At 40.2% G+C, this 22,396-nt stretch overlaps 1 protein-coding gene across 1 annotated transcript; it reads left to right on the top strand.

Annotated features, from left to right (window-relative positions):
- The first annotated feature begins 1,623 nt into the window (after positions 1-1,623).
- On the top strand, positions 1,624-11,323 carry Ca3 (carbonic anhydrase 3). The gene is made up of 7 exons (XM_069991007.1): positions 1,624-1,726; positions 2,413-2,610; positions 5,107-5,225; positions 6,539-6,631; positions 7,581-7,643; positions 8,916-9,071; positions 10,485-11,323. Exons 1-7 carry the CDS (start codon positions 1,693-1,695, stop codon positions 10,602-10,604), a joined length of 783 nt encoding a protein of 260 aa, XP_069847108.1. The 5' UTR covers positions 1,624-1,692; the 3' UTR covers positions 10,605-11,323.
- Positions 11,324-22,396: the final 11,073 nt, after the last annotated feature.

Consider the following 22,396-nt stretch of genomic DNA (forward strand, 5'->3'; position numbering starts at 1 on the left):
CTTCCTGCAACCAACTTCTGTATTGGAATTGGATGTAGCTTACTCATACCACTTAGTTGCACAGGTAATAGAAGTAGAAAACATTTCGCTCTAGACAGTGTAGCACACTGCATCCCAGTACATTCTATGGGCAGAAACACCTAAACACTGCAGACTTTCTGATCACACAGTTGACAAGTTTGAACTAAGGACCTTAAGGGCACTAGCTTTATTGTGTTCGCTTGCATTTTCCCCGACTGCCTTGGTTCCTGATTCCACGTTGCTATTGTGTGGGTCAAATAATCCCTGGTCACAAAAATACCCCAGGGAATGACGGGAGTGGTTCTCCTGGCGTCCAGGTTATGAGTGTGGTCAGTCATTGCACATGCCTGAGGGATGAGCTATCTTTGCCGTGGTAGGTTTTATAATAGCCATACGCAAAATAAAATTTAAAGGTTACCCACAAAAGTAGACATAAGTAAGAAAGTGTCATCTATAGAAGGCATATTCAAGACAACACTGAGATCCGTTTTATCTTTCTTGTCTCTAAAAATCCTAATCTGGACTAACCACAAATTTTCGAATTGCTCTCGGAGTTGTGAATATCTCCTCCCTTGTTGTCTTAGCAGTTAGTTTAAACTGTACTTTTGTCGTGCACATGCTGGATTTGCACATGTTGGATTTGTGTTATGAAACCATTGGGGAGGGGAGAAAACTTTCTAAAATGAGTTTGTAAACGTATTCCTCTTTCATCTTTTCCAGTCTCTCGTTCCAGTTCACTCGTTTGGAGAGTGAAGCCTTACGTTTGGGGCATTGTCACTTATCTTGTGGTCTTCCACTGCCCCCGGGTACCTGGAGCAAGACTAAGCTAGCCCAGCGCGCTGCTCCGTGTGCAACTGGGTGCAGAAATCGTCCAGATTTCGAGCTTGCCCCAAGCATCTCGCAGGACGAGGTCCCCGCCTGGCTGGCGACGCCCGCACGGGCGGGTGCCCAGCGAGGCCGCTCAGTGGAGGATCGCGGAGCTGGACAGCCTGCCTTCCCAGACGTTTTCTTCCCATCCTTTGCCCCTAGGATTTTCTAAGGGCTTTTTTTCCCCAAAGAGGACTGAGCAGGGGTCATCCCTATGTGTTCTCTCCAGCCGGAGGAACCGGATCGCTGCGGAGAAATAAACTCATCAGAGCGTCCACAGACCAGCGGCGGTAAAATCAATTTCTAAATGAAGCTGTCTGGATAGCGAGCTGCACATTTCAGTGGGTGGCTACACCCAGCTACAGCATTGCATCCCCGCTCAGTCTCCCCGGGGACCCCCCAGAATGTGGATGCAGGGAAAGGACAGAGAGAGGGAGGAAGGCAGGGAGAGAAGTAGCCAGCAGCTCGCGCTGCTGGAAAGCCCTCTGGCGTTAGTAGGGAGGGAGGGAGAGATGCAGGGTTGGAGCCAGGGTTCCGGGGGAGAAGTGGGGGGGGGTGGCCCTCTGCCACGCCACCCCCTCACCTCGACAGCTGTCCAGCTCTTGTAATTCATTGGCTTTCCCCACTCTGCCTCTCCCCCCCCCCCATCCCGTGCAGTTTAGGCCCCCTGCCCCACCCTCTCTAACCTAATAAGGCCATGCCGTGCGCTGGAGACTCGTATAAAAAGCGAAGTCTTCGCAGGGACTCTGCAGGACGCCGGAGAGAGGAGACCGGAGCCGTCCAGCGCCTGCAGAGAAAGAGAGCATGGCCAAAGAGTGGGGGTACGCCAGCCACAATGGTGAGTGCGGCAGGCACAGAGGCCTGGGTCCCGGACACTGCTGGAGGGGCCCTGAGATTGCTCAGAAAGGGGGATACTCTAGGGCGTACCCGGCGTCGGAGTGGGTCAGAATTAATATCCACTGAGCTCTTCAGGTGCTGACACTTGGTCCCCCTTCCTAGATTCTTAGTATTTTTCTTGCAGGAAATGGAAGCTCAGGGAAGCTCAGGAACTGGCTTTAGAAACCTCGCCTCCCCTGAGATGGAAGACAGTTAGGTGGCTGATTGCACCTCAGTTTGTGAGGTAGACAACTGCTCACCTCTCTGAGGCAGATCACTGGTATGAGATCTCTACCTGGCCTGTGGCTTCTACCAAACTCATGGTAAAGGGAATACAGGTTGCCCTGAAAATTATAGCCATAAAGTAATGCAAAAACATCTGTGGCCAATAAAGTCCATTTCCCAAATGAGCCGTTTAGGCCACATTTCTGAGCCAGCAGGAAGAATACATGGGGTTAAATATAATCTCTGGGTGTACTGTGAAAAAAAAAAGATGCATTGGTCTTAAATGCTGCCTTGTATTGCCCAATCTGAACCCTAAACCCTTTCATAATCACTGTCTGACCTCTGTGTATTTTGCTGGTTTAATCAATTAGAAAAAGGTCGTGAGTTGTACTGCTAAGTCTATCCCCTTAACTTTCCTTCTAGGTCCTGACCACTGGCATGAACTTTACCCCATTGCCAAGGGAGACAACCAGTCACCCATCGAGCTGCATACTAAAGACATCAAGCATGACCCTTCTCTGCAGCCGTGGTCAGCATCTTATGATCCTGGCTCTGCCAAGACCATCCTGAACAATGGGAAGACATGCAGAGTGGTGTTTGATGATACTTACGATAGGTCAAGTAAGTACAGTACTTAGGTAGAGGTACACAGACACTTCCAAGGTTTGTACTGGCAAAACAGTTTATCACAAAGGCATAAAATCAGTGGGCAGAGGGAGTGCTTCATCCTTGAAAATGGAGATGACACTCAAATTGGCTTTTAGTTAAGGAACTATATGCATTGAAGAGGAATGTTTTGCATGCTAACTTTCATCACTTGGTTGCTGCAAATGGCCCCAGGCCCAAGCTACACATTGGTAACGCACTCCTGAAATGGACAGTGGTGGCAATGATCATCCACATTAGCATTCTTTGGACACTCCTGGCTTGTAGCTGAGAGTTCTGGTGCTTCTTGACCATGGTCTGGAGAGAAAGGCTCTACTGGAAAGTCCCTCAGATTCCATTCTACAAAGCAAGAAATCAAATAGGCTCTCCCCCCTCCCCTTCTGCCTCCCCCAGTACCTGGGAGGAAGCCAATCCAAGGGAGAGAATAGGCCATTGTTTGGGTCATGATGACTTGGTTCAGTGTTTTCATGGGCTTTATCTGAATATTCTCTTCTGATGAGAGTTTCTAAAGCCTCTACTTCTTCTTGCTAGTACTTGTGGATAGGAAACTGGAAAAGTCACATGATTTAAAAAGTTCAACATATGCTAAGAAATCAGTGAAATCAATAAAGGTGATTAACAATGCTTTATTTCACTGTGAGTTTATCATCTTCCTTTAATAATTTGATGTAACTGGACAATAACTGTTTCTGAAAACCATATTTTTAACAAAGTTGAAATTACTCCTGTTGACATAGTATACAAAGGAAAGTTTTAGTGGTACTCGAACCAAGAATGATAAAGTCATATTTCCTTCCTATTAGAGGGCTCCAAGCAAAGAATAAGTTTGCATCTTCTGAGTAATTTCATGTTACTGTCTTTCCCCTAACCCCTTTACCACTGAAATCAAGCTCCATTTTGAAGAGAAAACAACATTAGGAAACAGTTATTAGGTTGCATCACATGAAAACACCATTTTTGTAAGCAAAAAATAGTCGAATATTAGTGTTTCATGGTTTATTCCAATAAATTGGACTCCAATATTCAGATGAGAACTGTTCAAATGATTAGATTAGAAAAGTACAAATCAAACCCCTTTCTCCCTTGTGACCAAGCTCCTGCAGGTCTAGCATTATTCCCTTAGAACTGATCATGGTCCCCCTGCTACCCTTTGATTGTCATTTTGGCCTAGATTTTATTGCTAAATCTTGATATTAGGGCTCCTACACAGTCTTCAATATTTCTTTTTTTTTTCTTGGTTGGTTGTGGGGCTTGAACTCTGGGCTTGGGCGCTGTTCCTGCACTCTTCAGTTCAAGGCAAATGCTCTACTGCTTGAGCCACAGTGCCACTTCCAGTTTTCTAGTGGTTTATTGGAGATAAGAGTCTCATGGACTTTCCTGCCCAGGCTGGCTTTGAACCACGATCCTCAGATCTCAGCCTTCTAAGTAGCTAGGGTTATAGGCGTGAGCCACCTGTTCCCAGCTAGTCAATATTTCTAGAAGTTATCTGAGGCTTCAAATGACTCCCTAGATGAATTGAGACCAAATTAAGTGACAGTTTGACATGTCTATGCAGGGAGCCAGGTTAATGTACCAAGAATTATCAAGTTTACCAGCAGTCTACATTGGTTAATTTCCAGGAAATTTTCTGAGTTTTTCCATTTCTAATTAGTTGGGAGACACCATGTAAGTTAGATGTGGATGAAAGTTCTTTTCTGTCATCTTAAGAAAAGTGTAATCACAGCAAGACAGGCAAAGGAATTTCCTTTTGCACAGTGTTTACTATGCCGGCTTGGTAAGCTTGCTAAGGTATGTAATCTTAGTTAATCTTCACAGCAGCTCTGAAAGTGTGGAATTATTATCACCTTCTTAGAGATGCAAAAATGGGTTCAGAAAAGTTTAGCAACTTGCTTGAGATCACACAACTATCAAAGATGGAGCCATGAATGGAGTCTCAATCAATCTAGTCTGGCTCTTCTCAACTGCCCAGATCTGCCCACCACATACCATTACTGACTGGTCTTTGGCCATATGCATCCTGCTGATCTCTCAATTTATTTATTTATTTATTTATTTATTTATTTATTTATGTATTCAGTCATGGGGCCTGAACTCTGGGCCTGGGCGCTGTCCCTCAGCTCTTCAGTTCAAGGCTAGCGCTCTACCACTTGAGCCACAGCGCCACTTCCAGAATTTTTGCTTATGTGATGCTAAGGAATTAAACCCAGGGCCTCATGCATGCAAGGCAAGCGCTCTACCACTAAGCCACCTTCCCAGCCCCCAACCCCACAATTTTAATTTTACAAGTGTTAGACAAGACTTTCTATTGTGAAAAGGAGTGCTTGGGAATGACTCTATGTGCCGGACAAACTACTTGTCCCACTCAAGTTTATTCTTTAAAAGCACTTGGGTAGCATAGGGCTCTGTAAAAGCTATGTGAACTCACTGTTGACCCTCTTATCTGACTTGTAGTGCTGCGAGGTGGTCCTCTCTCGGGACCATACAGACTTCGCCAGTTTCATCTTCACTGGGGCTCCTCAGATGATCATGGCTCTGAGCACACAGTGGACGGAGTAAAGTATGCAGCAGAGGTAGGAGAAACTGCCCTAATCGATTCTAGGTCTTGCCCAGTGAAAACTGACAAATTAGAAACAATATCCATAGCAAGAAAACATGTGCTGCTTTTGCTTCAAGACTGATACTAGAAAATTATAGCATAAACGAGAATCTGCCAAACATGACAGACTAGATGACAAAGTATGGAATGATGCTGGGTAACATCGTGCATACCCATTTCCAACCTTATGTTAAGAAATTAGATAGTTGTGACATAACAAAAAGGCCAGGGTCCTGGAAGAGAACCCAGACTTATAAGAATAGCTAACACTTATTAAATGCCTACATGTTTTAATTCACTTGATCCCCTCAACAACTTCATACAAGGGGTGGCAGATGAGGCAACTGAGGCATAGGGGCACATAGCTGATGAGTGCTAGACCAGGTATATTTTATTTTTTTAATGCAGCTTTGTTTCAGAGCTCATCATCTTATCTAATATCCCATACAGCCCCTTTACAAGAATAAAGCAATAGCATCTGCTAACTGAATAATGCTCATGTTCTAATATCTCAGTGAAGGGGTGTGTGCATATGCATGTGTGCATGTGTAGCTTGTATCAAGGCAGGAAGTTACCAATGGAAGAAGGCCCATTCTCTACGTATCTCTTTATGAAGCCATGCCTGTAAGCAGGAATCCCTGCCCTAGAAGCGAGGATTGATTTCTTTCCCTAACTCACTCTTTTCAAGGTCAGATTCTGGCAGCATAGAGATAGGAACAGGAACCTGGAGGTACTTTGTGGACATTCTTTTCAGTGGAATCATTTGAATGCTTAATTGTTGGTTAGATGTAAAGCAACCCAGAGTACTTGACTGTAATCATTCCCTACAGCCCAGCTAGTGAGCCGGTGGCAAGATAATCATTGAGAAGAGCTTCCTCCACAAATGGGGAAAGATGAGAAGATTTTTTCCAGATGTGGCAAAGGCTTTGAATTTGACCTTCGTACATGGAATTATTTCACTCTGTTGATCCAGAATGAGATATTTTGTAACTACTTAAAAACTATTCTTTGGCCATTCTAAGTAACTCAATATGGGAAACTTTAACTGGTGTTCATGTTCTAAATTAAGATAAGGTTGCCACCAGGATCCAGACCTGTGAGTAAAGGGAAATACATTAACATTTTCCCCCAAGTATTGCATGCTAATATTTAAAAATGTATCCACTTCTGTGACAGGGTAAACTGATAACCTTCAGATGACATTTTTTTGAGCTCTATTGTGGATCATTTCAAACCCAATTCCTTATTCCTGGGATTTACCTTATAAACTGCCTTTTATGCTTTCAGCTCCATTTGGTTCACTGGAATCCGAAGTATAACACTTTTGGGGAAGCCTTGAAGCAACCTGATGGAGTTGCTGTGGTTGGCATTTTTCTGAAGGTGAGGTGAAAAGTAACCATTTATATACTTTTTTCCTTTGAAAATTTAGTTCCTTATCAATGCTTAAAAGGCCATGAGTTTTTTTCCTCTGTTCTGGCTTAAAGGACAGTGTGTGTGTGTGTGTGTGTGTGTGTGTGTGTGTGTGTGTGTGTGTGTGTGTGTGTGTGTGTGTGTGTGTGTGTGTGTGTGCATGTGTGTGTGTTAAGGACAGGCTTCCTGGGAGTGTGGTAATGGGGGCAGTGGAGGAGTGTGCTCATTATCTTTTCCCACTACTCCATTTTGACTGCACTGGAAACCAGCAAAGCTCATGCTGAGAACTTCTGTGAGGCCAAGCGCCTGGCTGAACATCCCCTCAGATTAAGGTGGCCACCATCCACATGATTCCAGGCTAAGATAGCACCAGGAATGTGTGTGTTGTTCAGCCAACCTTGGTTTAAAGAGGACTTAGTGTCATTAACACATGAATTTACTGGTAACATAATCTAGATTTTAAGCCACAAGTGACAATCTGGCTTCTTTCTTTTTGAGTGACCTAATTTGTTTTATGTTCTGAATACATTGGGTCAATTTTAGTACTTGCATAGGAGATGGATAAGGCCTAAGACAAGAAGAGAATGAATTTGGTTTTGGATAAGTGAGTCTATTTTAGCTTTAACTCTATGAAAAAAAAAGTGGAAAGATGTTAAAGAGAAGGTCAAGGACACAGAATTAGATCAACATGTAATTTTGTGGTTTTGTACTTCAAAGGACTGGAGTCCCAGTTTAGACCAGAAAACATGTACTCTAAAATCTTGGAGGAGAAATAAACTTATGTTTTGCCCTGAGCAAGATATTCTGGCAGATTTATAAACACTAGTTGCATGTAGATAGATCAAAATCAGTTTGTAAGACTATCTTAAATTATGGAGAAGGGAAAAAAAATGATGTTGGATTTCTGTTTTCTTTATAGATAGGGCGTGAGAAAGGTGAGTTCCAGCTTCTTCTTGATGCACTGGATAAAGTTAAAACAAAGGTAAAAGAAAAACATCTTCCCTTTTCAAATAGAAAGCAGGCTTCAACTTTCTTTTGCATTTTCAAGTAGTCATTAAGTTTGGTGACTGTATTAATCAAACATATCTAACTAAATGTCATTATGTTTGTATATGTAAAGAACTTTCAGGATAATGTCACACATATCATTTTATTTGATTGTCTCAGCCTATCAGATAATGGCTTTGTTAAAATAGTAGGTGAAGGAGAAAGGAAGTGGTTGGCTTTTTCCTCTTTCCAACCATACTGGTGCACAGTATCACAGACAAGGCTGGTCTTTTGTTTTGTTTTCTTTTTCTTGACAGTTTCCCTTATATAGTCTAGGTTTGCCTCCAACTGTTGGTCCTCCTGCCTCAGTTTCCTCAGTGCGGGAACTGCAGGCGTGTAACACCATATCTAGCTTAAAGCTGGTCTTGTTAATCCTTGTCAGGAGGACCCATACAACTCTACAGTGGATCGAGTCTTCTAGCTAATAGACAGATTTTTGTTGTCTTTGGAACTATTCTAATTAGCCACTATTAAATTTAGCCACTACAAGAAGTAGTCTAAGTTTAACATTTAATAAAAATATAAGCTTCTTTTTCTAATGATTATCAAGAATCGAAACTTCAACTTAGATGAAATAATATTGGAACCTTTCAGATCTAACATGAGTTTGCCCTTGTATGAAGTGACAGAATTATAGTGCTACTGAGGGTAAAAACAATAAAGCATGCGATATTACCATGATTGTACTGGATTAAATCACAGCATTAAAAACCAGGCTCCTGTCCCTTGGCCTTTTGTTTCTGAAAGGCCTGAAACTTATTATAACATTCTGTTTTATATTTACAACTTTCTAAGAACAGCTCAAGTCTGTAATCCTAGCTACTTGGGAGGTAAAGGTCTTGGAATAATGATTCAACACCAGCCTGGGTGAAAAAACAAAAGTTTACATGATTCCATCTCAACCAATGGCTGGCTGCGTGGTCGATGTCTATTATCTGAAGAAGAGAGTAGAATTCCAGGCCTGTCTGGGTATAAAGCCAGACTGTATCTCAGAAAATAACCAACACAATCAAAGGCTGGAGGAGTGGCTCAGGTGGTAGATTGCCTGGAGCAAGTGTGAGAACTTGAGTTCAAATTCCAGGACCACCAAAAATAGATAAATAAACAAATAAAGGGTTTCTTTTTTTTATTTTTAACTTAATGGTGAGACGTTGGGAGAGGACCACGTTTATGCGCCCACGCATGCTCTCTGTGCCCTACTCTCTAGGGCAAGGAGGCACCCTTCACCCACTTTGATCCATCCTGCCTGTTCCCGGCCTGCCGGGACTACTGGACCTACCACGGCTCGTTCACCACTCCACCCTGCGAGGAATGCATTGTGTGGCTGCTGCTGAAGGAGCCCATGACTGTGAGCTCTGACCAGGTAAGCAGCAGCCAGATCCCCAAGAACACCTGGACTTGCACTGCTGACTGGGTGTGGAATTTACAGATGCTGAATTGAAAATAGGTAGCTGATAAACAAGCGCTTACCAACATGCTCAGCTAGAGATGTCAGCTAGCCCTGGTTAATTGCACTCAACCTGTTCGGCCTTCTCAAATTGGGCTTCCCCAGGGTACCCAGATTAATGCAATTGTTTAAAAGTGATTGTAATCATAAACAATGACTGACTGTATTTATGAGTTTAGACTCATGTGAGTCTTTGTTCACATGAAATGGTTAGGAGATAGGACAGAAAATTCAAGCCTGGGAAGGTACATGGAATTAGAACAGATTTAATATGTTAGTTAAGAGTATTGTATTTCTCCAGTTTAGCACATAAATACACTGAGACTCAGAAAGACCAAGTAGTTTACCGTGAATGCAACCAAGTATAGGATCCTCATTCCAGTTCTGTTTTGTCTTCTAATAGTTCTCTGCCCTTCTTCTCAGGCCTATTTCTTTTTACCCAAAGAATGTTCTAGCAATGGTGACTAAGAAGCTTTCAAGGAAAAACTATTTGTGAGAAACAAAGAGGATGTAGACATGGAGAACACAGTGAAACATTCTAGAATGTGCAGCAGGTTTATTCTAATAGGAAAAAGAGTTCACCATTCTATTTCTTGCCTCAGACAAAAGATTTCTTCCAGTGTGGACCAAACTATACACATTGATATTCTTTTAATCAAAAGATCAGATCTACTCAGGAGATTGAGGTCTGAGGATTGTGGTTCAAAGCTAGAACGGGCACGAAAGTCCATGACACTCTTATCTCCAATAAACCACCAGAAAAACGAAGTGGCTCAAGTGGTAGAGCACTAGCCTTGAGCTGAAGAGCTGAGGGACAGCACCCAGGCCCAGAGTTCAAGCCCCAAGACTGACAAAAAAAAAAAACTTTCTTTCTGCTCTTTAAAAATAATTGACTCAATGTAGTTACACAAGGAAAGACTATTAAACTTACTCATAAATGCACCAATATGCTAAATTGCCATCACCTTCTTAAGAAAGTGTCTACTCCATACTGGACTCCATAGTCACCCCTCTGTGCATCACCTTGACAATAAAATAAATAAATAAAGTGTATTACCCATACCAAAAATAAATGAATAAAATTCAGAAGAAACTCAGGAGAGGAAGGATTTGATCAAAGCCTTGATGATCTTGGAGTAAATAAAAGAAGGGAGGTTTTACAACTGAAAAAAAAAATTATGAACTAGAGCCAGCTGCTCTGGACTGGACACTGGCGCAGGGTTCATAGCTTGCTTGTACTTCTTAGAAAGCCACTGGCTTCTCACTTGGTTGCATTGTGTGCCTGCTGGGTAAAAAGCTTTGCTAATGATCTGCCCCTTTCCCTTGTAGATGGCCAAGCTGCGCAGTATCTTTTCCAGTGCTGAAAATGAGCCCCCGGTACCCCTGGTGGGGAACTGGCGCCCACCACAGCCCATCAAGGGCAGAGTGGTGAGAGCCTCTTTCAAATGAGGCCATGGAATCGTGCCCTCTTCATGAAAGGAAACCTGGTCTCTGGAGAGCTTGGGTCACCGCCTCCTGGTGCTCCTCCGAGTATATTTCACTTCTCCACAGCATGAGAGGCATGTGGGTGATGTCCTACCAAGACATCACAGTTACGTTGACAAGATCTAATCTGAAAGCACAAGTTTCACACATTGCCTTTGTAATAATCATCATTTCTATAAAACAGTATTTCTAGTAAGGTTTTGATAGAGAAGAAACAGATGGAAGGACAAAGGAGAGAATAACTAATGATTGCCATTTCTTTTCCTGGATCTTAAATTTCCCAGAACCTTGTGTTTCCTGTCCTATTGTGATTGGTCCAGTTTTCAGAAGTAGTAAGTCTATATGTGAGAATAGAGGTATAAGAAGGTCATATAGCATCAGCTACAGATTAAAATGATTGTGGACACCAGGAATTGAAATGATCACCTATTTATCTCTTCCATAACATCATCAAGAAGTTCATCATTTACTCACACTTCAGTTACCACCACTCTGTCTTGGATTATCAGTGAAAGGAAAACACAGTATGACCAATTGTTTTAAAAATAGTTGATCCAGTGTTTGAGTTTCTTCTTCATAGAGATGGTTTTCTTTACCTGAAGCAGGGCCATTTTTTAAAAAATTTCACTACTTTAATCCTTGCATGCTTATTAAAATAAAAGCTGTCTGTGATAACTTTGGAATTCAAGGTTGGAGTGAATATTATCTAGAATAGAAGGAAGGGACAATATTTGGAGCAGAGCAGTTGTACTGATCACCAATACCAATAAAGACACAGATGCAAAACAAAATAAAAAACCCTCAGAGGTTGTATGTTTAAAATAGAAAAAAAATGTTATACATAACAAAAATGGAGTGAAACTGAGAATGATAAACTCTGTGTGTGTGTGTGTGTGTGTGTGTGTGAGATAAAGGACTCAAGTTTGAGTTGGGACCTACATTCCCTAGTGAGGGAACGAGGTAGTGACAAAACTGTAGACTAAAGGAATGCACAGTAAGGATTTGAGAACATGAAATAGTTCCCAGATGGGGCTGGAAGGTGGCTCAGTGGTAGAGCGCTTGTCTTGCATGCCTGAGGCCCTGGGTTCGATTCCTCAGCACCACATAAACAAAAAGAAAAAAGCCAGAAATGGCGCTGTGGCTCATAGTGGTAGAGCGCTAGCCTTGAACTGAAGAGCTGAGGGACAGCGCCCAGGCCCAGAGTTCAGGCCCTATGACCGGATCTTCCCCCCGCCCCCCCCCCAAAAAAGAAATAGTTCCCAGACACTGCAAAGTTGGTTAGGTTGGTTAGGATTACTTATATTTATGGGCTTGGATGCTTGGAATCCAGTGTGACTGTAGCTTTTATGTCATTTTTTTTTTATAAAGAGAAAAGTCCATATGTTTAAACCTTTTGAACATTTATAATCGCCACACTTAAAGACTAATTTTGCAATTAGTGGCTTTTATCATCTTTATTTCTTCACTGGCTAATACATTACCTACTTCAGTAAAATGGCGGCAAAAAGTTCATTACCATAAGGAAAGGAACACAGCATTGGGTCAGGAGAGTCCTGAGATTCTAAAAGCCAAGTCACGTGGCAGAGTCCTGCGAGGCTGCAGTTATTTAATAGATTACCACTTGGGTGAAGCAAAACCAGGTTGGTCAGTGTGAAGTGGCTGTGTTAATTAAATCCCTTGAAATTTAGAAGGTATGGAGCTTTGATCATTAGTGTTAATACACATGCTGATTCTCTCAAGGTACTTACTTGGTCATGTTAGTGCACTATAGTATATATATATGCATATATAGACATATATCTATATATCTATATCTATATCTATATGTCCAGGATTCACTCTGTGTGGGGCAGGAATATGGCCTGATGCCATTTAGGAGTGGCTATTATCCTAGTATACAAGCTGGAAAAACACTGGATCCAAGGAGCTGTCCCTAGACCATAAGTTTAACAAAGGCACTGGTATGAGTCTCACACATTGACATTTTCCATGTCCCCTAATACTATGTTTCCCACGTGATAAACACTCAGTGAATATTGAATGAATATATGATATCGTGAATATAGAGGTGGCTAGGAAAATTACTCATCTTCTTGAGCCATGCATTACTCAGCATAGTTATTTTGAAAGCTGGTTTATATGCATCTTGATTAGTTTAGAACTTCTTAGAAAATAATCTCCTTAAGTTTTAGGTGGTGAACCTTCCAGCAGAACATATTCTGAGTAATTGCTGGTGCTTATAATTATCAACCTACTGAAACCTTCCTCCCAACCTTCCCCTGACTTCACAGAACTGCAGCATCACAAATGTGCCCTGGAATGCTGAAGTCATACTTGCATCCTGGTCTTCCCTGGGAGAAACAGTCATACTTGAGACAATCATAGGCTACAGAGGCATGGCCAAGAGCTGCTGAGGTAGAAAGTTCTGGTATCTTTCCACTTTTGTTTCTCAGAATGTTGCCTTTGCCCATGTCTTCACACTTCAAAATAAGACAGAAAGTAGTTGGAAATAAGTGTTTCCTAGTAGTCAGATGATCATATAGTTAAAAAGCTTACACATGGGACAGCAGCATCCTGAACTTATAGAATATAGAGTACTAATAGGAGTGTAAGTATATAACCATTACCCTTTTAAATTGGAGATGGTTTGTATTTATGAAAATGCAAATAATAATTGAGGTCTCGAGCTGAAAAAATTTAAAATGTATAATTATTAGAGAATATTTTTGTGACATATTCAAAGTATTCTACAGACTATGTAAAACAGACAACATCCATGTCTAACTGCAGTCACTTACACACACACACACACACACACACACACACACATTGCTCAACTACAAACAGGTATATTTGTTGATGTTAATGCATCATTTACCTAAATAAGAATTGACACAAATAAAATTAGTATAAAAATAATGTGGTCCAAAAATGCATTAAATACCATATTGATAGAAAGTTAATTAGTTAAAAATTAATTACTTTTCTAGTTTCTCTCCTTGTTTCATACTAAATGCCAAGCTCTTGACATGAGCATATTATTTGCCAGAGGAAGAAAGAAGAAAAAAAAAAGAAAAAGTGAAAAAACTGTGAATATAAGCCTTTAAAATTTTCAAGTTTGAAAATGCTGATACAAGGCCACAGAATGACCCACTGCAACAATGATAATCACAAGACACTATGTTGGAAATGGATCTTACAACTTTGGAGGTGAGGAGCGTGGAAGGTAGTGGAGGAAAGGGATAGTGGGAGAAAAACAAAGGAGGGGGAACAACGCTGGACAAGCAATGTACTCATTACCTTACTGATGTAACTGTAACCTCTCTGTACAGCATCTTTACAAGAAAATAACATTTAAGAAAATTCAAGTTTGCCGGCGCCGGTGGCTCAGGTGCTACTCAGGAGTCTGAGATCTGAGGATTGCGGTTCAAAGCCAGCCCAGGGAGGAAACTCTGTGAGATTCCAATTAACCAACAGAAAACGGGAAGTGGTGCAGTGGCTCAAGTGGTAGAGTGCTAGCCTGGAGCTGAAGAGCTGAGGGACAGCGCCCAGGCCCAGAGTTCAAGCCCCACGACCGATACACACACACACACAAAAATCGTTTAATGTATACAAGCTTAGTGGTTAGTTACTTAAAGACTTAAAATGCCAATGAGAAGGCATAATCACGTTCTCATGTTATTTTCCTCTAGGACACTAGATGGCAGCAAAATAATTACAAAAATGATGGAACTGGAAAGCCTTATGTTTTTTTTTTTTTTTTTTTTTTTTTTTTTTTTAAGCCTTATGTTTTTATGTTATTTTTCAGAGTAGTTACAAACAACAAAAATGGAACTAACACATTATTTCCTTTTTTAAATGTCTTTCTTAGTCATTAATATTTACAAAAGAAAAGATAGTGAGCACTGTCTTTTGAAAATCATAGGTGCTAAACACAAGGCCTGAGGGATAAGAGTGTAGTAGTTATTGAACTAAAACTTAAATTAATGAGAAATGAGCATTTGAACGTTCTATTTGGTATTGAGATAGTCACTCAACCCTGACTGGATATGAATGTTGGTCACCTTAATCTCTATATGCCCATTTCTTCTGCAAATAGGAATAGCTACTTGCTCAAAGGGTTGTTGTAAGAACCAAATAAGGTCTACATGTACACTTAGAATAGTTATTCTGACACTATTCTCAATAAGAGTTAACTCTTTTTTGGGTGGGTGGGGGGAAGGAGAGAAGGACAAGACCTTGCTATGTGCCTAATCTTGCCAAGAATATTCTCAGACACCTGGGTACTGAGATTACAGGTGCATGCCATCACAATAAAGTAGAGTGAACATCAATGAAGTTTTCTACCTCATCGAAGAAGAGGTAGAATAATACTGAGGAGTACAACAACCTCTGTACAACTACTCAATATTATTTTTAAAGAAAAATTTTAATGGTTTATTTCAGTAATAAAGAGTTAAAAATTTTTTTTTTTGCAACATCATGAATCCACATATTTTCTAGTCAGATTATTTTAAAGGAGGTACTGGGAAAGACTCAAATCTGCTTATTATTGGGGAGAAATGATATGTAAAAATAACAATAACAATAAGTAATAAACAATAATGCTAACAACAATAAATTGGATATAGCAGGAAAAAATCAGATGTGGCTATACCAGCACATTCAGAGAAGGACCAGAGAAATTATTCAGAGGAAATTTCTGTCTCAGGAGCTCCAAACCTTATCTGAACAAGTGCACAATTAGCAGAAAAACACTCAGAAAAAAAAAAAAAGGGCTGAAGTAGGAGAATATAGCAATCACTTTAAAACTGACTTTCAAATGTTGATGAAACACAGTCCCACTGAGTGCTGTGAGAAGTGGAAAAAAAATCTATCATAATAGTAAATACGGAAAGTCTCCTGCCATGAAATTAATTTTGAGGTCATCTGGGCCTGTCATAAAACCAGAATGGTTCAGGAAGAGGTACAAATCCCATCTGGGAAAGAGGGTTCAACTTTCAGCATGATTCAACTCTAATTGAACACAAGAACAGCCCAGGCATGAAATTCATGATTAAAGAAATCTCTAGAGAGTGTATGAAGGCCCGGTGGATGTGAAGGTGTTTAGTAGGTGCAGCCACCTGACAGCTTGACCAGGTAGATAATCACAGGTAATCAGCAGAAGCAAGAGCGAGTCTAAGTGTGCAGCCACAGGGGATCAGACGCACTGCTGCGGCATAAAACTCAGTGATTTAAAAGCTAATTTTAGCCAGGTGAGAAGCTGCACTGCAGTAAACAGGGAATCCAGTCCTCTCGTGTGTTGAAATCATTCCCAGGTAGAGAAGGCTGGAACTACCTGGAAAATGTTTTGTCCATGAAGTGTACATGTTCCCTGTTGCTCACAAATTTCCATCATATTCATAGATTCATTTGAAATTCGGATGGTTCAGAACACATTTGTTTAAGAGAAGTTATTCCCTTGAGGTACTAAATCCCATGAAAGTATCATACCAATGGAAGCCTTTGAAATTAGGAAACACATATTATTCATAATTCTTCCTCTGAGTTTGGTGAGCAGTTTAAAGCAGGACTTAAGGACATGAGGACCTAACCTAATGGAGCAGACCCAAACAGGGTCTGGCACATGGGAAGAAGATTGTGTAGCCACACAGAAATTTAAGAGCAGGACTCAGTGCTTCTGCAGGCCATAGTTCAGTGATTACATAGGAGCTGAAGTTCTTCATTTAGGTTCTAATTTAGGAGTAAAAAGAATATATTTAAATGCTACGTGTGATGTAAGTGTGTGTGTGTGTGTGTGTGTGTGTGTGTGTGTAGGAAATAGGGGTTATGAGGATAAACTTACAGCCAATAAAATTTACTTTTCAATCTCACTTCTGTCACCCATCACTTACTGACAAGATTAATTTTAAAGTCCCTCAGGTCTAATTTTTTGATTTGCATAATGCAACTGAAATATGTAGAGCATGATGCTTGAACCATCATAAGCCTTATTAAAAACTAGTTTTAAATAGAATTTTTTTGTGCAACCACTTAAAGATAATAATTTTAAAAATTAGAAAAAACACTACAAACAAAACAAAAAGCCTAAAAACTAGTTCTAGAGTTTTATATGCTTCTGTTGGCTTTGGGATGTGTGCATGCAAGGAATCATGGGAAAGTGAGGTTTTGTGAAGGTAAGAACTTTATCTCGTACTACAGAGACATTGGGATCAACTTAGAATCTGGAACCTGTGAGAACACAAAGGTATTTGTTGAATGGAAGGATGGATGGATGAATGGATGGGTGATACTTCTAACATACTGAATGGCCAGTCTAGCTTATGAATGGGTGGGAGTACTACTATTTGTGCAATTCAAGCTTCTGTGTAAAGTTTATAAGAGTGTCCATGAGAAAAGCAATTTTACATATTTTCAATCTTTTTACAGTCAAATTTAATTAAAAAACTTGATAAGTAGGCATATTTTAGAAGATAGAAAAAAAGGGTTCTCTACCCAGATGTTTATTTTTGTGAGCACTGCATGCTGAGGAGGGACATTGACAATGATACAATATGACATTAGACGCTGCTGACACTAAGTGGCACTCTTTATTCTCACGCTTTGACTTTTGCACTCTTTCTTTTCCAGAAGTGAACCTTCAGTTTCTCATGAATGACTTTAGTTTTCCATTTAATTCAGTTCTGTGTGAAGATGCTTATAGCAGTTTTATATTTGTAACAAAGAATCCTATTTACTTATTATAAAGGTGAAGTACAGAGGAGTTTCAGTTATGTAAGTCAGATAAAGAGTACATTTCTTTTCTTTTCTTTTTTATTGTGAGAATACCATACAGAGGGGTTACAATTACATGGGCAAGATAATGAGTTCATTTCTTATCAAGCATTGTTGCCTCCTGTTTGTTTCCCCTTCCAATCCCTTCCCATACCCCCTTCCCCCCCCAGACCCCCCTCCCGTCCCACCAAAGTTGAAAAGTTTGTTTTTTGACATAACGACTTGTACATCTCATTGCTGCATTTCTTTCTGCACAATGTCAAGCCTTCCTTCACTCTCTCCCAGTGTTTCCCTCCTATCTCCTCCCACAAGTTGTATAGTTCATTTTTAACATCGGTCTGGTGAATACCACTGCTTCATTGTTTATCTTTTATCCCTCCATTTCTAGAACCCTCGTTCTAATTGAAATCTTGTCTCATGGTCAGAGATCAGCAAAGTTCATACTTCTGAAACTTCAATAAACATTTCTAAGAGAGGCATTTCAATCCATCACAGCCCAGTACTTTGAAAGTTCTTACCCTTCTCCGACAACAGCTTCTCATAATTACCACTTGCCTACAGCTTAGCTTTTAATGTTGAAAATCAGGGGTGCGGGGTGGGGGGGAACTTTCAACAGTTAATTTATGCTAATAAATTTTTTTGAAAAAAGAACTAAGAGAAATTCTGTAAGAGCCTTATAAGATTTAAATATCTTTTGGGTTTACTATTCATATATTTATCTGCAACTGGAATAAAATAAAGATTTGATAGATGTAGTGTTTCTATAAAACAAAACAAAAACCCCCACAACTTTACCTCAAATAATGAATTGCCAGGGAATTTTTAAAACACACACACACACACACACACACACACACACACACACACACACACACACACACACACACACACACACACACACACACAAGATGGCATTTTGTGGCCCAACTCATAACCTGGTATATAAATGTATAGTTGCCCAAGGGAAATGTTTTCATTTAATGACCTTTCATAAGAGAAGGTCTAATTTCTTTCTTTCCTTTCTCTCTCTCTTTCTTTCCTTTTTTCCTTCCTTTCTTTTTTTCCTTCTTTCCTTCTTTCTTTCTTTTTTGTTTTTGCTGTTCCTGGGCCTTGAACTCAGGGCCTGGGCTCTGTCCCTGAGCCTCTCCGTGCTCAAGGCTAGTGCTCTACCACTGAGCCACAGAGCCACTTCCAACTTTTTCTGCTTATGTGGTGCTGAGGAATTGAACCCAGGGCTTCATGCATGCTAGGCAAGCACTCTACCATTAAGCCACATTCCCAGCCTGAGATGGTCTAATTTCTACCTTTTAATTTGTTTTCTTTAACAAAGAGCCTGTTGTCAAGATTGTGAGGTTCACTAAGCCTCTGGTCCTTAGGAGCTTAATTGATATAAAACATTGATTAGACCTCAAGGGAGGTGGAGAGTTTCAGAGGAGTTATGAAATAACCACAGGCTTACACAAGAAAGTTAACAACTAGAGGACAGTGCTTTTAGCTAGGCAAGAAAACAAAACACAAAACTAAAAAACACAACACAAACAACAAAAAACAAGCCCCCCATAAGCCTATAACAATTCAATATTTGATATATACTTTAAATATATGTGCAAATGTCTTGTAAAAAAAACTTTTTTTTCTTACCCAGACATTTGCTTTTCTTGTTCAAAAATTTTTAAGGCTTTAAAAAATTTATTGTCAAGGTGATGTACAGGGAAGTTACAGTTACATAAGTAAGGTAATAAGTACATTTCTTGTCACACTTGATACCCCTTCCCTCATTTTTCTCCCACTTTTTCCAGCCTACCTTCCCACCCAGTTGTACAGATCATTTCTAACTTACTGTCTGGTGATTATCGCTGTTGCATTGGTTCCCCCTTGTCCTTTGTCTCACCGTTCTGTTGTCCCCATTCCCTTCCCTAATTCAGAAAAATATATACACAATACCAGGATAGCAAAATCAAATACAGTGACAACAGGGGATAATCACAGGAGAAAAAAAGTACAAAAGAAACAAGAAATCACATAGTACATTAACAACAACAACAACAACAAAACCTCTTTTTGAAAGGGTTTCTTGCTTTTCAAAGGCGACAAGTATGGGAGACCTAAAAGTAGGTCAAGAAACCACCTGACCCATTAATTAAAAAGTAGGAAGAGAGAGCCAACCTCCAAACCTTGCTCAAGAGAAATTATACAGAACACAGATGTGGCCACCGAAGGGAAAGGCTTATCAGTTTCATGCCTGAGCACAGGACTCAGCACACAGTGCGGGTGTGGTACATGTTACACAGAGATATGAGTATCATTGGAAAGGAAAAGCAGATACCAGGACCAAGGGGACTGAAGAGCAGCAAAACACAGCTCTGGGTCAACTGAGGACTGCGGCCAACAATGGTTTTCATTCTTGTTTTGAATGATGCAGCCCCTTGGACATAGTTCTTGAATATGATCTTCCAATATAGATGTTAAATACACACACACACACACACACACACACACACACACACACACACACCAGCTTGGTTGTTTTCTCATCTTCTTAATTCTAAAGCAGAAAACGAGCATGTTGTAGGTATGAAAAGATGTCTTCAAATTTTGAACTGTTCAGAATTAGAATCTGGGGAAATAAAAGCATTACATAAACAAGGAATATTGCTTTTCATTTTGAGCCCCCATGTCATTTTCGTTATGTATCTTTGCTGTATTTATGTGTTTTTAACCACATTGCCCAAAATTATTCTACATAATTATCTTTTTCTTCTACCTGATTAATATACAGTTAATATATTAATATACAGTTGAATAAATAAGCCAACATTATCTTACATTTTTTAGTGGACAGAAGGAACACAATAATGAGTGTCCCCTGATCTATGATACAATGAAATATTTACTTTCCATTCTTTCCATCCTTCCTTCCTGCCCTTCTTCCTTCTTTCCATCCTTCTTCCTTTCTTCCCTCCTTCCTTCACTCCCTCCTTTGCTTCTTTTCTTCCTCCTCTTCTGCTCCCTCCTCCTCCTCCATCTTTAAATGAACCAAATTCTAACCAATCCAAAACCTACCAAACTCAAGGTCAAATCCAGACAGTCAAAATTATGTGTTATAGTGTACTAATTCATGATAGTCTTATTTGCTCTGTTTTGGTTAAGATTTGTATGGAACTATTGTATTCTACTCAGAGGTAGTACTTATTTGGTGAGGCTGTGAATGAAATAACAACAGCAAGGTAGGAAACCACAGGACAGACCAAAGTAGACCAGGTAGAAGGAGACTACTCCACAGCCTGGCATTGTCAGCAGAGCACTCTGGCCCGGCCCTCTTCCAGGCCCGCCACACATTTCAGGGAGATCTGTCATGAGCAACTCCATGGCAGAAAGCAAATAAGAGTACCTGCATTCATAGTTAATTTTTTCACATGCTAAAATTGTTTGTTTATGTCTTATAATAGCAAAGCATTTTGTGTATGTGTGTATATATATATTTAAATTCCATATTGGAAGATCATATTCAAGAACTATGTCCAAGGGGCTGCATCATTCAAAACAAGAATGAAAACCATTGTTGGCCGCAGTCCTCAGTTGACCCAGAGCTGTGTTTTGCCGCTCTTCAGTCCCCTTGGTCCTGGTATCTGCTTTTCCTTTCCAATGGCACTTATATCTCTGTGCAACATGTACCACACCCGCACTGTGTGCTGAGTCCTGTGCTCAGGCATGAAACTGATAAGCCTTTCCCTTCGGTGGCCACATCTGTGTTCTGTATAATTTCTCTTGAGCAAGGTTTGGAGGTTGGCTCTCTCTTCCTACTTTTTAATTAATGGGTCGGGTGGTTTCTTGACCTACTTTTAGGTCTCCCATACTTGTCGCCTTTAAAAAGCATGAAACCCTTTCAAAAAGAGGTTTTGTTGTTGTTGTTGTTGTTAATGTACTATGTGATTTCTTGTTTCTTTTGTATTTTTTCACATCCATATTTTGACAGGCTTCTAGATTCCAGTTCATAACACTGAATTCATTGTGATGCCTTCCGTTCTTCCTGCATGGAAAAATGTTAGTTTGTTCTTGCTACTAACAAGAAGTCAGAAATTCCCCATATGGAGTGATCATAATCAAAAGAGAGTCCAATCAAGTGGTGAGGCTAGTGTTAATCTATTTGAGCAATTATCATTGGGGCATCAAAGCCATCATTGAATGTGTATCTAAGCAAAAAAAAAAAAAAGTCAAAACAAAATCAAACAACTACATCAACAAAACCAGACAGTAATCCCAAATTACAAACAAAAGTTTTTATTTTTCTACCCAATCCATTAAACAAACCCCCTTATTCAAAGGCTCACATTTTGCTGGATGCACACATGCATATATAATTTTTTTTTATCTAGACCTTGGGCAAAATAGATTATTTTTCTTTTTCAGTGCTGGGAATTGAACCTCTCACTTGAAAGACAAGCACTCTGTATGGAGCTGCATCTTTAGACCTTTTCCTTATAGATAGTCTCACAACAGGGTTTTACAACCTGAATACGGTTCTACCCTTCACCCCAGTTTCACTGGTTATCTGAGGGTGTACAATCTAAGGTACCTGGTGAATTCCCTAGATTCTGGAGTATCAAGCACTACACATACTATTTTTGACACCATGTTTGAATTCACTGATGTCTCTTAAAAATCATATAGAGGGGACTCTTTAGAGAAAAGTTAAATATTTCTAGTGATGGTGAAAATAAAATCACATGAGGAATTACTTTTCTAAAAGCTCGAAAAGCAGTTTCCTGAGGTGTTTGAATTGAACGGTTTATTAGATGTGAAGTTAGTGGTATCTTTCTCAACACTCTAGCAGTTAGAGGGAGTTCAATAGGAAAAGCTAATAATGCCCAGCATGTTGCTATGATTTTGTTGTAGAGGGCAGTGCAACATATATAACCTTGAGGTATTGTCAGGCAAATCCCTGTTGGCTCTCAGAGAGAACACGTAGCAGATAGCTAAGC

This window comes from Dipodomys merriami, unplaced genomic scaffold (genome assembly GCF_024711535.1).
Source record: "Dipodomys merriami isolate MVZ:Mamm:240054 unplaced genomic scaffold, mDipMer1.0.p SCAF_4, whole genome shotgun sequence".
In the NCBI taxonomy this organism is placed as follows: domain Eukaryota; kingdom Metazoa; phylum Chordata; class Mammalia; order Rodentia; family Heteromyidae; genus Dipodomys; species Dipodomys merriami.